We start from the raw sequence: 20,016 nt of genomic DNA on the forward strand, positions 1-20,016 counted from the left end.
GTTTAACTCTCCCAGGAAATCGGTGAACACAGTGTCAGATGTTATCAATAGCACGTGGGAATGTGCAACGCTGTATTTTTCAGAACCCCGCTACTTACTCTTTAAGATCACCAACCCTTAAGTGTCTTAATGAGGAAGTATAAAAGTATGGGACATCCTGACAAGAAGAATGGGAATAAATGTACTTAAAGGTTATATATGTAAGAGCAGATCTGGTGCTGGGAGCAGAATGACTAAAATAAGTTTAACACCAGTGGATTGTAGTTCCCTTTACACATCAAATAAATAATAAATCTGAAATATATTTCCTGTCATATATTCACATCTAACATGTAATTTCACAGATAAAATCAGCCAAGTTAGAAAAAAAGAATGGAGCTCACAATATCAGACTTTGACTTTAACAGGACAGAATTGGGGCTAATTGGCAAACTCATAGTACAATAAATAGGGATTGATTGATAACCAGATTACATGTATTCTAATTATGTTCAAATTGAAGGTTGGTTTGAGTATGTTGTTCAAAGTATTTGCTTTTATGTCTTACTCTAACTGTGAGGGTTCTATGTAAAAGCTTGTTTCTCCTGGGAATCGTAGAGAACAGAGGCCTCCAGTAGAAATTACATTTTTTATTACTTTTATTACAATGCTCTCCCTAAGAAAAAAAGTTTTTTTTTTTTTTTTTTTTTGTTGAAATTGAAAATGTTTTTCATAACAGACACAGTAGTCTGGAATATTTATTGAAGTACACAGTACTTTCTTGGCATTTTTAAAGTAATGGTGTTTTCAATTAACACAGCCGCCTGAACAGCATACATACCACTAAACTTGGTGGGAGATGAGACTTGCAGGTCTTGGTTAAGATTTCATAACGTTTTTCATTTCACTGTTTTCATTGGTAGGCCTCAATAAGTTAAACGTTTAAGACAACTGGGTAACAGAGGAAGTAATCTGGAATGTGAGCCAAACCCGAGTTGTTTTTTGTTTTTTTTACCCATTGTTCCCACATTGGATGATTTAGTATTTTGATGACCCATGTTATTTTGGGTGTACTGATTGCGTCATATTAAGCAAAACCAAGTATATCCTTTAAACATAGTCTTCTGGTTGTTCACATAATTTGTGACATGCTTATTATATGCTGCCCAAGGCAAGAGATCCTTTATATCGTTTTCCTTTTCTGATTTGAAACTGGCAAGGGGCCATTCTATGGCACGTCAGCTGCTGATTTTGGGTCACATGATAAGTCTTTTAAAAGTTTCAGCTCTTTATCATGATTACTTTAGATTTTAGGATTTTTTTTTTAATTTATTTTTGGGTGTACTGCTTTTGAAATCATATGCAAGGAAATTGTTTTCATTTTTAAGCTCATCATGCACACTTTTTAACACAATCAAGAACCAAAAGCAGGTCAGCAAATGTAGAGGACAAGTTAACCATGTGGGGGGAAAAAAAATTGGTCACCCTCCGCTATTTGCCAACTACAGGCTTGGTTTTCAGCCATATAGTATCACCTTCGTATCAACCAGTAGTGTAGTGTTTTAGTCAATATTGAGGAATAGAGGAGCCTAGCTAATAATGCAATTTTTTTTTTTTTTTTTTTTTTTAACACAAATTTGTTTACACCTTTTATATTGAGAACTGTTTTCTCTCAAATGTCTTGCTGCAGTACCACTGTGCCACCTACAGACCAAACGTTATGTGTCGCTATTAGTATTGATTGATAAATTATTTAGCATTGCCATCCTGCTGTTACCTTTTCTGTGGGATTATCACATCCCAGATCAATAGGTGTTTAGAAAAACAACTCCTGCATTACATTCCATCAACTCATTCATGAAGTTTATAATTTATATTTGATAATGAAAACCAAATAAACTAGTGGCACAGTACTTTTAGTGCCCAGTATTAAGATCTATGTATGAAGCCTATGGATGAAGGCTTGTGAAAAGTGGTGTTTGTGAAAATTCAGTTGGTTTTAATTGACCAGCGCTGTTACTGTCAGTCAGGTTTGTTGCAAAATGCTTCATAGGAATACAGGTAGCAGAGTATTATTTGTCAGATTCTTTACCTGTGAATGCTCAGGGCATTTTCATTTTGGTTTCTGTTTTTTTAAATGATTTATGTAACAAGCTTGGATAGCTGGTAGTTTTAGAAGCAAGTGTTCTTTTCGGTGGAATCCTGGTATCCTGATTTGCTGTTTAGCTGCTGCAATTGAGTTGCCAGGCAACCCTCTTGAATTGGTCTTGTTTCTCAGCTTATAGACACTTGCAGTAAACATGGATCAATCCCCAGTTTGCTCTTGGAGGATCAAAATGTATTTTTTTCTAGTTCACACATTTCAGTTTGAGACCAATTGCACATTACAGTGTTACAACTTTTGGTGCAAAACAGTGTGGTGCGAAGATTGTTCAGAGTCCATAGAAAAGGCAGGAATTGAAAGCCAATAAAAACACATTTCCAACACCAGTTGTCATTTGAAAGACAAAATGTGCTAAATTGTTGTACTTTGATATATATTAAGGTGACATGAGTCAGGCCTAATTCACCTCCCACTGTGTCAGACTTTGCGAGATTAATTTCATTTCGAGTAAAGACTGTGGGTGAGAAAACACAATTAAAAACAGTTATGAGAGGAGTAGTTATGACATGCACATGTAAACACTGTGGCAATTGTCTTTTAAAGTGAAGCTTGTGCTTTACAGTCATATCTGAAATATGTTGTGTGTTGAGTAACTAACTGTGTGCTTGTTCTTTCGTTTTGACAACATGCCGCTAGTCATAGTGAAAGAACAAGACCACACCACAACAAAGTCTGCACAGTATTTTTACAAGGTGTTCACATGAAGATGTAACTGTGCACTGTTTGTAGTTTTACAATTCAGGACAAGATCATAAAAGCTCAACCTTTGGATGCTTCCACCCACTGCATAATAATAATAATAATAATAATAATAATTTTGAAAATCAAAAACTATAGATATAGAGTTATACACCCTCAGACATCTTTTATTTATTTATATATATATATATATATATATATATATATATATATATATATATATATATATATATATATATATATTTTTTTTTTTTTTTTTTTTTTTTTTTCCAACATACATTTTTGGCAATATGTAATGTGTTAGTTTAAATTGATTTACAGCCAATGAAAAATATTGGTGACACAGCTGGAATTGAAATTCAGCCTGAAAAGAAAATCCTGGTGTTTTGTCTCTGCTTTGGTCTGCTGTTTGTCGCATGTCATGCATGAATGGAAATGCTGCATTCTCTGGGGAGGACCAACACCTCAGTGTAGGTTGTTCATTTCCGTATTCTCTCCTCGGAGCTTGGTGCTGTCATATGTAAAACTGAAGCTTGTAAACGCAGATTGTAATATCAATATCATGTGCATTGGGTAATACCCTAGAATGGAGATCATTCTGACCTCTGTCTCTTACATGTTGAAACATGAAACTGCATCATGGCCTTTGGGCACATTTTAGGGAGGGCATGGGGGGAGGTCTAATCTCTTGTTCCTTTTCCGTTCTGAGATGATACCTTTGGGTCCCACTTGATCTTGACCAGCTAATTTAATTAGAATTATCCCTTGTAGTCAGATGTGCCCTGCTTTTGCAGCAAGTATGCAGTTTTGTTGGTGATGCCTTTTTTGCAGTCAGTTTTATTATTTATTCTAAGCGACATTGTGGGTCAGTGTTCAAGCAAGCTTGCAGCAAGCCTGCCAACTGAATGCACACCAAGACTCTCTTTTCAGCACATGTCTGTTTTGTTTTCTATTGATATAGAAGAAAAAATATCTGGCACAACTAGGTTAGAGAAAATTCTCACTTTGCTTGCCTTCTAACTCTGTTGCTGTTGCACTTATGTCTTATGAGTCAAATCATGTCACTGGCTTCAAAGCTGGTCAGTCAATAGGGAAAGCTGTTGGTGGGTTAATGGCAGGAAAGAAGGCTTCCGGGAAAATTTTGAATCATGTATAGCAATGGAAGTGCATAAAGATTGTATGGAATTATTTTAGTAACACCAGCTATTGCAAATAATATACCAGCTAGTTACTTTGCAAGTCTGTAAAGTAACCAGCTGCTATAATACTTGCAATTAAGAAGTTCTACCTTCTTAAAAAGTAGATCTGGCTTCATTTTGGATTGAAAAGATGTGTAGTTGTTTGTGGTCACCCTACAAAACAGTGGGGCCTATACACATGCAACAACCCATGCACTACCATACACACTTACTAAAATTAACAGTAGCCTATAAAATATGAAATTTGTTATAGGAGATTCATGCTTATCATCAAGACCAATAAAAAGCAGAACGAAATGGAGAGGAAAGTGTGCTTTTTCTAACATGGAACTAAGGCCATCTGAAGTGAAAGCATCAACTGTTTTGAAGGATTTTTAAAGTATAAAATATGTTCTAGGCTGCTTGATGTTGAAATATTTTAAATACCTGGAATTTTTTTCCCCCTAAAGATCAAGGATAACCTGTACTATCTTCTATGCCAAAAGTTAGCAGGGGGGAGTACAAATCTGCTGTCTGTACAACTTCATGCTAGACTGAGATACATACATGTTTTAGTGTTAACTTAACTACCAGGTGCATTAGCGTTTTGTTCCTGGTAGACCCTAAAATGTTGTTGTGGAAAATAATCTTGAAATGTTTAAGCCTGTCAGTCAGATATTAAACTTTTAGAGCTACTTTGACGTAATAAAGGAATTTATCATGATCTATAGCTAATGGAATGACCAGGAGGAAGAAAAAAAACATGACTCTCTTGTAAATAACTTGTCAGGCTAACCTCCCAGGCACCTCCATGTCAAACACACAATTCAGTTTCTGCATCAACATCAGCCAGGGTTAACCCGGTCAAGCTAATGCTTATTCACTGAGTCGCCTGAGGGAGTTATGCTTTTCGGCTTACCAAAGTTTTATTAGCCAGAGCACTCCAGTTGTAATCTTTGATTTCCCACTCTGAAACAAATCAGTAGCCCTAAGTAATAATTGTAGAACCAGTCTTGTCAAAATAGTTTCACTGTAAAAACATAATTAGAAAGTTATTGATTTATTTTGTAGAATAATGTTTCACTTTGTCACGTAGACAAAAGTTTGTGGTTGTGTATTCAATTAGCAGGCTTGTAAATTTGGTAGCTTCTAGCCTCCCACTGGGTACTGGGTGGTGGCATGTTGGAGTAAGAACATCGTCTCCTGGTTAAGGTGATGCTAGGCTTTTATATATGAGTTAACACTTTTCACCTTCTGCCTAATCAGCTTTCATTAAATGCATTAAATTCTTGATTTTTAGGTTGTCGAGCCAACTTGTAGCTGTAAGTTTATTTCAGTGTTTATTTCTTTTGACCATTAGACAGCCACCACTCGGTCCATTGAGTAAAGACCAAAAGAGAATAATTAAGCACATTTCCCACAGACTAGAATACAATCATTTGTAAGATTTCTTTTTTTAGTAAAGTCTTTTGTAGCTCAGTTTCTGTTAGCAAGAAATTGCAAGCTCACTTTACCAGCTGGTGTTGGATCCTAAACTCTAAATATATATCTATCTTATTGAGCCTCTGATATCCTACATTTTGTTAGTTTTATGTTAAATGTACATTCAAGTCATTAGCCATGATCTGCTGACCAAAAAATCACCCTGATAATTAGCAGGATAAGAGCCTAGGACTGTCAAATTCTCATTCAATAAATTACAGCTCATAAATGAAGTGGATAATCTCTACAAATTAATAATTGGTGTGCATTTACAATAAGAGTTTGTTATCCTGCTGAAATACTGTATCACACAGGGTTCAGTTAAGCTTTAGAAACATCAGAGCGTGAAAAAACATCAACCATTTAAGCACAGTGATCTCGTGTTTTCCCCAATGTTATCATTGTCAAGGGCTGGTAGATTACTAACACGTTTAGGATTCCCCACACAGGAGGAGGTGGAAAACTAGATCTCTTGTAGCAGATTGTGAATGCAATCATACATCACGCACATTAAAAAAAAAAAAAAACAGCAGTGCAGAATTGACTCTGCATGGCTGCTCCCATCCACAGAATACACCAGCCTTGTTTTGCAGATCCCTGTCACAAAGCGCAGACTAGAGCCAAATGAATTGATTTGACTCAGCAGCCAGCTTTTCTGTGTGTGGTAGATTAATTAATTGATGGATCTTTAGCTCTATAATGCTGACCTGTGCAGGAGCCTGAGTGTAGTCCAGTGGGACCCACTAACCTCATTGTTTTCCCTCAAGGTCTATATTTTCATCCATACCCAAGGGTCACACTGCAGTTCAGAGTGCAAGAGCTGCCTGACATTATTGGATCATTTACCGTCATGTCACCCCATTGCAGAGAGGCTGCAAAATTCCAGTGACGTGCCAGAGAGCATGAAACTTGCTTTTGTAGTTTTAACCAACTAATTCTAATAATAAGCAATAATCATGATCTACCATGTTCTGTCTGTACTGTGGGAAACCGTATTCAGTCCTGAAGCTCTTAGGAAGAGAGTAACTTGGTCAACTAGAATTTTTTACAAGGGCATATGTAGTGGTAGGCAGAGATAAACGGTATCAATGGCAGGTGTGTGAAATCCAGATTAAATGAACTGCACTGTTACATCAACACAGGTAAAATGCAGGCTTCAGAAGTACTAATTAAGAGTTAAACAAAACAGAGCTGCTTTAATCTCCAAAGCAGAACACAGTTTGAGAGAACTGATTCAAGAAAGTGAGATCTCTATGCCCCTAATTGTCTGATATCTTTCATTTTCCACAGCTCTATAATACTGTTAATTTCTGTTTTATTCCAGGAGGCTGCTACTTTTGCAAGAGAGCAGGGCTTTGAGGTGAGTTGACTGACAATTACACACTAAACAGATTCTAAAGGATTATTTTTGCTGATAATGAAGTTCTTTTGGACAGTGATTGATGTGCTATTATACTCTCCAGGCCTTGCAGCAGTTGCCATGGAAACCTGGCAGTCGTCATGGTTTCTTTGTTCAGCCAGCTCTGTGTTATGACGCACTCTGCTAGGTCTGCACCCAACATCGCCTACAGATGTTATTTATTGAATTTTGAAAAGCCTATTGGGAAGCTGAGAAGTTGGGCATGGTTTCAAGCTGCCTCTGCAGATATAGGGTCCATCAGGTTGCTTAGTTAAAAAGCTACCTCATTAGCTTCATTACATTCCATGAGGATACACTACTATAGCAGTGGTGTGATACAAGACTAAATTGTGAAGTATAATGCCATTTTTAATCACTGCCACCTGTGGTTTACCATTATGTAAATAGTGGCTCTTGGTATATGCAATGTTTGGGCATAAAAAGAGAATCTGATACAAGCAGCTGTTTCTTTTTGCATTTAAAATTCTTCTCTGATGAGCAGATGTAGGTACAAATAAGTGTGTGTGTGTATATATATATATATATATATATATATATATATATATATATATATATATATAATATAATATATAATATATATAGACCATACAGTGAACACTTTATTTTATAAAGCATGAATCCATTAAGCTTAAAGACTGAAGTCCTCTAGCAGCAAAGGGACTGTGGCTAAGTGGTCAGTCAGAACAATGTTCTTTCTACTAAATTACAGTGTATCTAAGCTCCAAATCTAGATGAGCTACCCTCAAGGGAATGTAAAGTGGTACACGTATGTGGGTACAGTGCTGATAATTTTAGATCAGGTTGTTTCCATTTAGATTTGCTCTGTATGTATTATTGGAAAAATGGTACCGGGCAGCTGATACTCAACTTGATATTCAAACAGATACAGTGGTTGCTTTCTATTTAAATGTACTACTGTATTACAAAACAGGCTCACATCAGCTGATTTACCCACTTTAAACTTAAAGAGCAAACGAAACCAGAATGGGTTTTGTTGTTAATTCACTTTGGATTTCAGTAAAGAAATTAAGAGGTAAAAGTCAAGTGCATAAATGCATTTAACCAACTACTATAAATCTCTACATAAAATGGGTATTAGACTCTCGAGAAATGTAATTAGGCATTAGATTAGATTTGGAGCAGTTTAGAGATTTAAAAGGAACATCATCTGAATTAACTAAAATGTTTAGTTGTCGGATACAATGGGGTCTATTCAGTTTATGTAAACACAGCATGGCTCTACATTTAGATTTTTTACTATTGGCCCCTTGGGCCACTGAGGTTGTGTTTTTACTGGCCCGGATACAATTTTAACTGGCCCAATAATAAGTACAAAACTGGGCGCATTGTTTTATTCACTGCTGCAAATGTATGGGTGAGTCAGAAGTACATCAGTGACTGGATTAAAACAACAGTGTGATGATTTTAAATATGGCAACTAGTACCAGAATTGTTCAAACGTTATGTCGGCCAGGGTGTCCTCGGCTCACCACGCACCCCTGTAGTCTGGCCGGGCACCAGCAGGCTTGCCTGTAAGCTGCCCAGAGCTGCGTTGTCTGACACTGTAGCTCTAAGGTGGCTGCATGGTGGGTCTGCAGTGTGAAAAGAAGCTGACGGCACACGCTTTGGAGGACAGCGCGAGTTCGTCTTCACCACTCCCGAGTCAGCGCGGGGGTGGTAGCGCTGAGCTGAGCCTAAAAATAACTGGCTATTCCAAATTGGGAGAAAAAAAAAAAAAAAAAAAAAAAAAAAAAAGCAATTGGCAACCATAAATAAAGAAAAAAAATTATAAAAAAATTATAAATCGCATCAACTAAGTTTGATTTATAATTTGAATACTTAATTTAAAGGTTGAAAAGTTCCTAAATTAATGGGTTTTGGTAGGACTTTTATTGTACTATATATTTAGTCTGCCCACAGTCCACATTGACAGATTCCATGGATTCTATTTGTCTATACATTGTTTACAGTGAATCTCACTGGCTTTTTTACTCTGCGAGTCTGGTGGCTGACTTTATCAACAGTTCGTTGAGCACATAGGCTCCCAGTGGAGCAACCGATGAATAAAACAACATGCCCATCGTATCACCCTGCTCAGCAAGTTAATAGCAGAGTAGTGTATTAGGTTGTGTGTTAGCGCCATTCAAAAATAAAATAAACAGTCTTATGGATTATTTGTTTAACCATTCTGATTATGTGTATACCATATGTTTAAATGGTAATAGCTGATCTATTTTTTTTAAATCTGACTTTTTGCTTTAACATGCTTTGACTAGATGACAATATAAAAATAAAATAATTAGTTATCATCTGTAATAAATTCACCCGATGTTTAATTTTTAAACTATTATTGTGTTATTTTATATACTGTTATATTTGGATTCAGAGTTGCTACGGGGTCAGTAAATTAAAGAAAGAAAAAAAAAACTGCCAGTTTTATTTTCACTGTGGAAATCTGGTAATCCTAAACTACAAGGACAGTGCGAGAAACTGAAGCTCTGGTAGAAAATTTGGCCAGACACAAATCTTGCCGAACTCGACAAAAATTGTAAAACATATTAAATCTTTTCTCAAATTACTTTGTTTAATGCCAACATTAGGAGAACCGTGCAGAGTTGGGTAAACTGCATTATCCTACTGTAGGCATTCAAGAGATGTGTTCATTAAATTAGAGAAGTGTTCCCTAGTGCTTTCTTCCACAGCAATGTGTAAGAATCTAAAACATGTTATTAAAAACTGAAGCAATACATCAATAGCTGCCATCTTTCAATATGCCTTGCAGGATATTGTAAACATCCGTTTCGCGCACACACCATATAAACAAGCCGAGTGCACTTGCAAACTGCATTATGAACACAAATACTCTGTTGTGAAAAAATCCTAAAGGGGGAAGAAAAAAAAAACTTTAGCTCACATGCATATTCTTTCATAATGGTTTTTAATTTCTTTATGTTTAATAATATGTACGGTAACCAGACAGCCCACGTCTCGAATAAAAAACTGTCAGTGTATTCTATTGTAGTTATTTCAGCCATTTAACATGCTCATATTGGCGTGCTAGTCAGAAAATGAAAACACAAATGATACTTTTTTTAAAAAGCAAACTCGTAACCGAGCTGTTGGCAACACTGAAAGGTTAACAGATTTATAGTAATCATAATAGTAAACTGTTCGAACAATAATCGTAATACAAAATAATCGTTCTCAGATCTGTCGCTTGTAGCCTCTCCCAAGCCATCACTGATCTTACTGTTGATACAAACAAGTTCTTTAAAGATTGTGAATGGCATTTCTGATCTGAACACATATAGTTTCCCAAATAAAAACATTTCGATCCCGTTGACCGGCTTCCACGTGGCGTACCTGGGTATCCTTTGGTGCGTTTTCTTTTTTTCACTGCAGTCACAGCAGCAGACAAACACCTGCTATCTTGTGAACTATTACTGTGAGACTGGATATGAGGGCAACTAAATGTTGAATTCCCAACAAAAAAGCTGCTGTTTTATCTGCAAGTCTGGGTAACTGACATTTGTTTCACTGTCATCATGAAGCCAGATTAAGTCTTTCTTCCACTCCAGTCTAAATTTTCGTCTTTTTTTTTTTCAGAACTTGTTTCTTTATTATTATTGATTTAAACACTTTACTTTTGGCTTATTGGTGCAGTTGGTTGCTTAGCTGTAAAAAAATGGCCATGTCGAGGTAACGAGTATATCCAACTGCATTTCAGTACGTAGTCTCGGGTGCTGACTGTACATCAAACTATCTCGCCGCACGAGTTCAATTACGCCGTTGTCGGGGGCTGGGGGGGGGTGGGTATGTTTTTTAAAAATGGGTTTGTAAATTTTTTTTTATTTTTTTTTTCAGCTTTTTGGCACACTGACCCATTTTCCTGCGTTCATCAAAAAAGTCCATGTGGACTATACTATATACATTATACAGTTAAAAAATGTTACCGGCCCAGTTGGGCCTGTAGTGCTTCATAACTACCAGCCAAACTGCACTCTGTACTGGCCTCGTGCTGCCTGCAGAGGCAGATCTAAGTACCTTGTCATTTTCATAACCTTGGGTCCATTTATTATTAACTTATACTATGGCTGTAATTGTATATCAACCACTACTAAGATCAATTGAATATTACCCTGTATATCTGAACAGCCAAAAATAAACTTGCATGCTGTTGTCAGTGTAACGCTCTATCCATTTTCTTGATTGAATAAAAGCCTGCTTGTTATTAAGCCTATTTTCATCGTAAGTGTTGGAAATAGCAGAGGCAGTGATGTTGTATCTTTGTGAGCAGTTAGAGCAATTCTGTAGCAGCCTTGTATCTTTTTTATAACATTGAATCCAGATGCCAAAAATAGATTCTTCACTCAAAACACCAGCAATGTGAAAGAAAAGATGATGTTGTGGGAATGCAGGTTATTTAGACAGGTCTTCCAATGTCATGCCTATCCATTACCAATTATGATAGTGGTTTTGTCATGTTCAAGTCTGTTCACTAAAATAGCCTGTCACCTGAGCTCCCAAAACTGCACACTACAATAGTAACTACTATAATTAAGGGGCAAAGTAGAAATAATAATGTGTTCATTTGAATCAGTTAGAAATAATTATTTGTTCACCAGCATAGCAAACAAAACAGTGCTACCCCTTTATAAGGCTGCTCTTTATAGTGCTGAACAGGTTATAAGGCGGTATGGTTATGGCTCCCATTTGCACTATAATGCCATTAAACTAACACTAGTATCCTCGTTATAAGGCGGAACACCAATTGCACGGTCTCTTAACTATGGCTCCCAACTACGGGGTTATGAAGCGGGAGAACTGTATTAATAATAACAAAACTTAAGCCATTTACCAGAAGTTTTATTAATTCATGATTTATTTAGAGCTTTGTCTTACTACTTTAAGATTTTGCTTTATATAATTGTTTTGGGTCCAAGAAAAAAATAAACAACTGAGCATTGCTTGTGATTTTTCTGTAGCAAGACTATAAAAAGACGGAAATAGTTGATTAAGCCAGCTCATTCTGTGGTTTTATTGCACCCTTGGGCTACAGACTTGACTGTGCCTGGTTTAAATTCAGTCACAGTGACAAATTGATTTTGCTGTTGCCTGCTAACTACCACAGTATTAACCTTTCCATTAGCACTTACTTAGAGACTCTCGCACAGCTTTTTCTCAAGAACACTAAACCTTTTAGGGCTGATTTATAGTACATGCTTGAAGTGTTTAGAGATCACAGTCTTTGGCTGGAGCAAAACAGCATTCAATATCCAGCCAAAACTGACACTTCAGCCCTGTTTCCACGAATGTGTAAAAATAAAATGGATTGATTGATAATGTGTCGTCTACAAGCTCATAAATGTAGCATCTGCATATTGATAGGATAAGACATTCCACTGAGCACAGGTATGCATGCAGAATGAGTAGATTAATCCAACCAGATGTGGAAAGGTAATTTCAACACCCCACCCACTCACATTGCTCATTGAGTTTATTAGAGGCAACACTGACTGTTTGCTTTAGAAAGAAGCACAGAGCCCTGTTAGGTTTTAGCGTCCATTAAATGAATACTGGCATCAATTCAAGCCGACTTTTTTAAAGCCTTTATTTTAATACAAGCATGGATATTTACATTCAGACAATTATCTGTATTTACATTCAGACAATTATCTACCAAAAAAGTTCAAATCAATTCAACTTAAGTAGCTTTCAGCATGGAATGTGAGCATCTATAACATGAAGCGGTCAGAGCATAGTATGTTTTCTAATGTAGAAATTCTTTTCATATACCATGCGGCCCCGGTGATAGTATGTGTTTCAAATCTCTTGTAGTACAGTTTAAAACACAAGAAAGTCAGTAATTTATTTAGATTCGGTGAAGCTAACAAGCAGTAACTAGTCATCTAATCTTGTAACCAGCCACAGATCATCCAGGTGGAAAAAATATATATTTCTTAAATGTCAGATGTAATGGGAACAGGTGACATTGTGGTTTTGTGTCTTAACGTTTTTGTTGAATGTAGGCAATTCTCCTATCTCCTGAAGGTCATTTATTGTAACTTTCAAAGAAATTTATTTTTAGTGTTCTTTGTAAAAATTCTGAAATACTGAAATAAACTTAATAGATTCACTGGCAAACATTTCGACTAGAGAACTTTATTCAAAACTGTTTGCCATTGAATTTGTTCACTTTTTTTTTTTTTTTACGAAATCCATTACACTGGTATTTTTGTTTCATTGTTTTGTTTCAAATATATTCTAGAAAACAAACACATCTTTTGGAGTAATTTGAAAGAAATGTCTTGCTGTGTGATATTCTACAGAATAGCTGAAATGTTTTGAAGACAGTTTTTTGTTTGTTTTCATGCTATGATTTCCATGTGTTGCTTTTTTGCCCCCACAGACAGAAGACATTAAAGAAATTGCAAAGAGGACCCAAAGCCTGCCAAAAGTGAACAAGAAGAGGCAACGGATTGTCGTCTTCACCCAGGGGAAAGATGGCACTGTTGTCACCAATGGTATAATCTTCATTTATTGTTTGCTAAATGACTTTCAGCATTTCTGAATGGTCATTTAATTTGACATCTTCCTTGATCCCAGTGCCTGCATTAAGTACTCGCCTCAGAAGTCTTGCAAGTCTTGAGGGAAAGGATCACTTAATATCAACATGCTTTTTAGTATGTTTTACTGTAACAAATTGCAGTCAATTGTGGAACAGCCACTGATATCTGTAACAAGGACATCTTGTAATACGCGTTGTCAACTGTTTCTTTTGATCTTGTTAGATTATTACTTCAAACTGAATTTGTCAGAATACACGAAAGCTATAAGGAAAGATGTAGAAAATAACTGAGACGCAGTGATGGTTCAGAAAATGCCTGTGGCTATTTAAATAAATATTCAAGTTTGGTAGACATCAGGATAGAGATTTGATATTAAAATGAAGTCTTTAAGCAGAGAGAGGGGTGTTTATTCTGTGCATGCTCTGCAGAACAACGCTTTGTGAGTTGTATAGCCTCCACAAATCATTTTTGTATTGTATTGATCAAACTAATATGAATGCATCAACCCCTCTAGACTTGGTATCCAAAATAGACTATAAGGTGAGAATCTTTACCCAGCAAACTAATTTCTCAGATAAAGAAACTGTGCTGAATTTGAACCCAGCCCCTGGGGTTTAATGACAATTAAAGATATATGTTGTCCTATAGCTGTTTCATGTAGACAAGTAATACCTGCTAGACTTTTTAATTTGTTCTTCATGAAGACAAAATCTCTGAACTTTCTATAAAATGCAAGGTGGATGAGGGTGTACGTTGTGATGTTGTTTACAGAGGCAAACATGATAAATGTCAAAGAATTTCTGAGCCCTGGGAGAAGTTGTACAGTGGCAAGCAAAGCTAAATCTGATTGCTATGTTGTTATTCATGGCAGCCAAATAAATGTCAATATAAAAGAGAATTAAAGATTTTCTTTTCCCAGAGGCAGGCCTCTAATACAGCTTGATCTTTCGTTTGTAATTTGTTTTCTTGTCTGGATGCAATCATTCGCCAGGCTCAGCGTGTCATGTTAAGTCATTTTATAATGATTAAGGACATAAAAAGACTTGGCCTGTGAGGCAATTCCAAAAAGAGATGCCAATTTGTTATTGTTGTTTTTCTCCCCTCAATATTAAATGAGCCTTTCCTCACCTCTTGGCATTAATTAATATGCCTAATGAAAACATCAAGAAAAGGTTTGTCTTTTAATTTAGCTTCCAATTGCACCACAGAATTACATGGCATAGTTGACGCACCTATTAAAGTACTAATTAGGCTTTATGTGCCCTGAACCTGTGAGATGGAGAGAGCTAATACACGATCATTTGGGAGGGTTTACGGCATTTCACAGCTGATGACGGTATGACTAGATCTTAATTTGTTCTGAGGCACAGAGGGTTACTGTTAAGCGGTCACAGTGTGGTTTCCTGTTTCGTTCTCTGCACTAGCCTGGCCTAGCATTAAAAATAAAATTAAGTGTAACTATGAACCTGGATAATCTATGTGAAATGACAGCACCAGGACAACAGTGACCTAAGAGGTTACTAATACCGGAACCGTTTGATTTCTTACCTGTGTGTTTGTATACATAGTAGAACTGATCTATTAATAAACATGTACCTTTTTAGCCTAACCTATCCCCAGTAAGCTTAAAAGGAACACAGTTTATGTAACCAGTTCATTAAAAGTCCAGCCTTCATGGTGATGCTTTTGCCCAGCTATAGTTTTTGCTTGTCTCATAAATATGCCCATCCTTTTTTTTAAATTTCATAATTATATATATATATATATATATATATATATATATATATATATATATATATATAGATATTATATATATAGACACACAATACAGATTTTTTTTAAAACTGTTATAAGGGTTTTTTTTTTTGTATGTAAGGGTTTGCAATTTTCTGAACTGTTTTTTGTGAGTTTTTAGAAAAGTTCCTGTTTTTTAATGATTCCCCCAGAGAGGAGCTGCTTGGTACAACTGTGTATATTTTTATCCTGTATTTCAGGCTCATTATACGGTGTCAGAGTCTATATTTAGAAAGCTATATTTCACTGTTTCTTGGGATCAGGTCACATTTTCACCATGTCAATCAATCAATCACTTTAATTTTTATATATCGTTTTTTCTGTAACTTCTCAAAGCGCTGTACATAGCATAAAAAGCAATTGTTAATAACATCAGACACATTAAAAAAACACACTGTAATCTTGGTTAGAACCAGTCTTTAGAAATCTTACAAAGCTTTATATATATATATATATATATATATATATATATATATATATATATATATATATATATATATATATGGAAAATACAAAATCCATTATAATGTGTAAATACATAGTTATACCAAAAAAATGGTTCGTTATCAAAAGCCAAGGAAAATGTGTGTTTTAGTGTAGATTTACATTCTTCTACAGAATCAGAGACTCGCCGTTAGTGGCAGGGAGTTCCAAAGAGTAGGAGCACACAAAGAGAAGCTTCGACCTCCCAGTGTCATCAGACGTAAGGCTTTATATGGAATCTCAGTTTAGGAATATTGGGATAAAAGTACCCTATAAATGTAAATTTATTCTGACTTGGTTTAATTTGTTACACAGAAAAAATGAGTCAAAAACAGCCTTTTGGATATTTACAGTAGTTTCAGAAAGAAGTGAGGTTCGTTGTATTGCTGAGACAAACTTTTTTTTTTTTTTGACTCTGTGGATGGGAGAAAATATAAAATTCAGTATGTCAATCTAGGTTCTTTTCAGTTGTTGTTTTATTAACCAATGTGATATATCTTTTTGGGGGGGGTAGTTTTAAATTCAGATAGTGCATATTATTTTTTATCATAGTATAATTAGAATCTACGGGCAACATGTTTAAAAAGGTAATCGGGAACAGTAGAGGGTCAAAGGACCTTAATCTTCAAGAGGATCATTCTTGGTTCAGTGCAGTGTCTTCTACATACTGGGAATCTGCATGATGTATTATCGTTCACATTTGATTATATTTTCACATTGCCTTTGCTAACTAGACAAGTTTATGTTAAATATTGTTAAGCATACCCTCCATTGTAATGAGGCTTGTACAGTTGCATGATTTTAATCAAATAAATGAATGTGGAAACAGATATCAGGTTTTCAGTAGCAGTCATGGTGGGCAACAGCGTTTTGTGATGGCCTGTTTTTGCCTATTTTTTGTTGTCACCATATTTTATTATGCAGCAGTTTGTGACACCACTTAGAATTTCTCTGGTCTGTGAATATCCTTAGCCACAGGTCCTCAGCCTCTCTGTGTGAGGATTTAAAGTACTGGCCATTGTATTCAGTTCATTTCAGTCTGACATTTTGTCTACATTTATGTTTTACTTTCTGTCTTTTCTGAAGTGTGGTAAAGTATTGGATAACCGCTTACTGAGAATGTATTGCTTTTAGACGGAACAAAGCACTCCGAAGGACAGTAGTCGTTCAGGGCTGTGACAGATTACATCCCCTCCCCCTTCCCTTCCCCCACCAGAGGCACCTCCTGAGACCTTAACCTTGCAGTTGAGACTAATTAAAGCTGATCCGATGTGTTTTGCGACGTGGCTTAGTACATTGATGGCTGGGCCAAGACCACCCGATATCTCTTTTTAATTATGACCTCATCTCCTGACAGATTGAACTGATTAACATGACAATAAACTGGTGCTTGAAATGAGGACACATTTAAACAAAATCCTGTTAATTTCATTTTTTTTTTTTTTTTTTTTGTACAACATGCTGTTTGGTTTTTGTGAGGAGCTTGCTCTAAGGCTATGTATGTCACATGTGTTTTTTTCTCTGATTTCTCTTGATTACTTCACTCAGCTACTGGTTCCTTTAGACGAACAGTATTTCTGTTAATATATTTGAAACTCTGTTGATTTGTATCTAAGGAAGTAGATTTAGTGTTGACTTGAGTGCTTTTTAAGTCTGAGTTGATGCTTGATTTAAGTAATATGTTTCTCAGCATCGTTTAAAAATGATGTCTGTTTTTCATATCTGTCTTACTCTCAGTGGCGGTCCGATGATTACACTGACATTTCACTGCCACATGGTTTTAATCTCAGACATACCATTTTTCACATATTCATTGTATCTGATGTGACATTCTTATTTGATTATTTCCACAGGGATACTTTATTTTTGTTAACAAAAAAAAACAACTTTTTTCTAGTTTTATGACAGATCAATCAATCTTTATTTTATATAGCGCCGTTCATAGTGGACCACCATCACTAAGTGCTTTACAAGATGCAGTAACACCAAAATCCATAATACTTTAAATATAGAGAAATAAATGCATAATACATGATATACAGTTAAATAAATAAATAAATAAATAAATCGAAAAGCCTAATACAGTACAGTGAAAAATGCTTAATACATGAAATAGTAGCAACAAAACAGCAGCTAATAGCAGATATCAGGCTCAAAGAGCATGGAAAGCAAGAGAGACCTGATTGCCCTTTAAGTAAAAACTATAAAACCAACTAAAACAAATGTATATTTTATTAGTGGTTTTATTTCTCTTACCTTTTGAAATAAACTTATTCTTAGATATGCATCCTCTCTGCCATGAATTGTGGGATTGTAGTCCTAGGCAAGATGCTATTTCTGATTTAATCTTGACAAAGAAATACATATCCCAGTTTCCACACTGGTAGCTCGAGTTAGCTTTAAGGAAAGGCCACATTTACGCGACCAATCAGTTGCGTTTGCTGGTTTTCCAACATAATTTACGGCCTTAGCACAACAGTAGAAATGTCAGAGGAGGAGAGCAAAATTTGAAGGGTAGCATTTCTTGTTTTGAAATCAACAAATTTAATAAATGTGTGTTTTTTATTTATTTAGTACCTGTCAACCAAATACTATTAAGTCAATTACTCAGAAAACCAGAGTTTCAGCACACCTCTATTGTGCAGGCCTGTAGGCCTACAGTAATGGGATAATATAGACTGATTCATTATATACATGCATTATTGGGTCTTTTATGGGATGGGAAGATTTCAAATTGGCATTATCTTTAGCAGTAACTGTTGTGTGAAGAACAAGCCCCATCTGGATAATGCCGACTTCCATAGCACCTGTGTTTTAAGGCTGGAGGATTAAAGCAGAAACTTAACCTGTCTGAAACATTGTCTTAATTAGGTAATAAAAGTGCACAGTTTGTGTACTGTATTTGAACCCTCTGCTTTACAAATAGTCTTTGTTTCTTTTATTGTTTTGTTTTTAGTTTACAAGCTGAAGTTTAAAGCCTGAGAGTTTCTTTGTTTACCTCTTCATATTTTTCCAAACAGAAAATACATTGATTTAGTTTAAGGCAGGTTACTCAATGCAAGTTATTTCACTGTGCATTCTGAGCATGAGCAGAATTGGTATTTTGACTAGGAATGTATGTGTGTTTTTATTTGACATTAGCTCATTGTAGGTCAAGGACAGTGCCATGCTGGCAGCAAACAAATACTTAATATTCCACTTGCGTTTAATGATGCTTTCAGTGCAAACAAATATCCTCAACAAAGAAAGGACAATTATGTCACAGCATCTTGGCAGCAAAGATTAAACAACCCTGTAAACAGCATCTGTGGTATATTGACGCAAATGCGTTGTGAGTGTTGTCCAATACGCTAGGACTGCATTATAGATCGGCCTCAATCTGGTGGTGGGTCAGGCATTCATTTTACAGATAGGATAGATTTCAAATAGCTACTTCAGTAACAATACATTTCAATATTTTTTGGTTGTTTTAGTTGTAATACTATAGAAAGACATTATTTCCAGATGAAAACATTGCTTCAGCTGTACTAGTAACTGTACACCGATTAGCATAACAAATAATAAAGCCTGTTATGTAGATATTTTCTTATTTGATTTTGCAGTTACTGTCTGGAATAAAGATCTCTTTCAGGGTTTGGAACTATTACCATTTGGATCTGAAGCATCTGCTCCGTGTCCCTGAGCTGCAAGTGCAATTCATTGTTGCCTGTGGCAACTAAAGGAGACTTTTGGAGAGCGTTTGGCTACCAAATGGTGGTAAATGCAAAGGCTGCACAGATTGCCCGAGCTCAGCCCTGCTCATTTCAGACATCCTTTCTTTATTATCATATCAATTGACGCGGCTTGTAGGAGACAAAGCAAGGTTATGGGAACCACCTAGAGCATCATGCACCATTAAACAGCAATGCAGTATACATGAACATGTGCAAGTTCAGCCTTGCTTACTACAGTGACAGTGGTGCTTTATACAACTTGCTTTCCCATACATTTAAAACTAATGTAGCATCTTATTAAAATCTTAAAATCTGCATCTTGCATTGTTAAAAATCTATGTATTTTCCTACATTTATATTTGTAAAATCTTTGTGACATTTCTTAATCTCCCCCTTATAGAACATTTGACAACAGGCTATCTTCCTGACAAGCAAGCTAATGTGACATTTATTGGCTTGTTGAAAATAAGAATGCATTTGGCAGCTTGTTAAATGCTGTATTTAACACCAATCTCAATAAAAAAAGTTTTTTTTT

General features: G+C 35.8%; 1 protein-coding gene across 4 annotated transcripts in view; it reads left to right on the forward strand.

Annotated features, from left to right (window-relative positions):
- The window catches only part of LOC121321812 (adenosine kinase-like), a 125,381-nt gene that overhangs the window by 97,833 nt on the left and 7,532 nt on the right, over window positions 1-20,016 (forward strand). For all 4 annotated transcript variants that reach the window (XM_041261028.1, XM_041261029.1, XM_041261030.1 and 1 more), the window contains 2 exons: window positions 6,827-6,862; window positions 13,332-13,446. In XM_041261028.1, the coding sequence (XP_041116962.1) occupies window positions 6,827-6,862; window positions 13,332-13,446 (151 nt within the window). The remainder of the gene's footprint in view (window positions 1-6,826; window positions 6,863-13,331; window positions 13,447-20,016) is intronic.

Source organism: Polyodon spathula, chromosome 10 (genome assembly GCF_017654505.1).
Source record: "Polyodon spathula isolate WHYD16114869_AA chromosome 10, ASM1765450v1, whole genome shotgun sequence".
NCBI classification, from domain to species: domain Eukaryota; kingdom Metazoa; phylum Chordata; class Actinopteri; order Acipenseriformes; family Polyodontidae; genus Polyodon; species Polyodon spathula.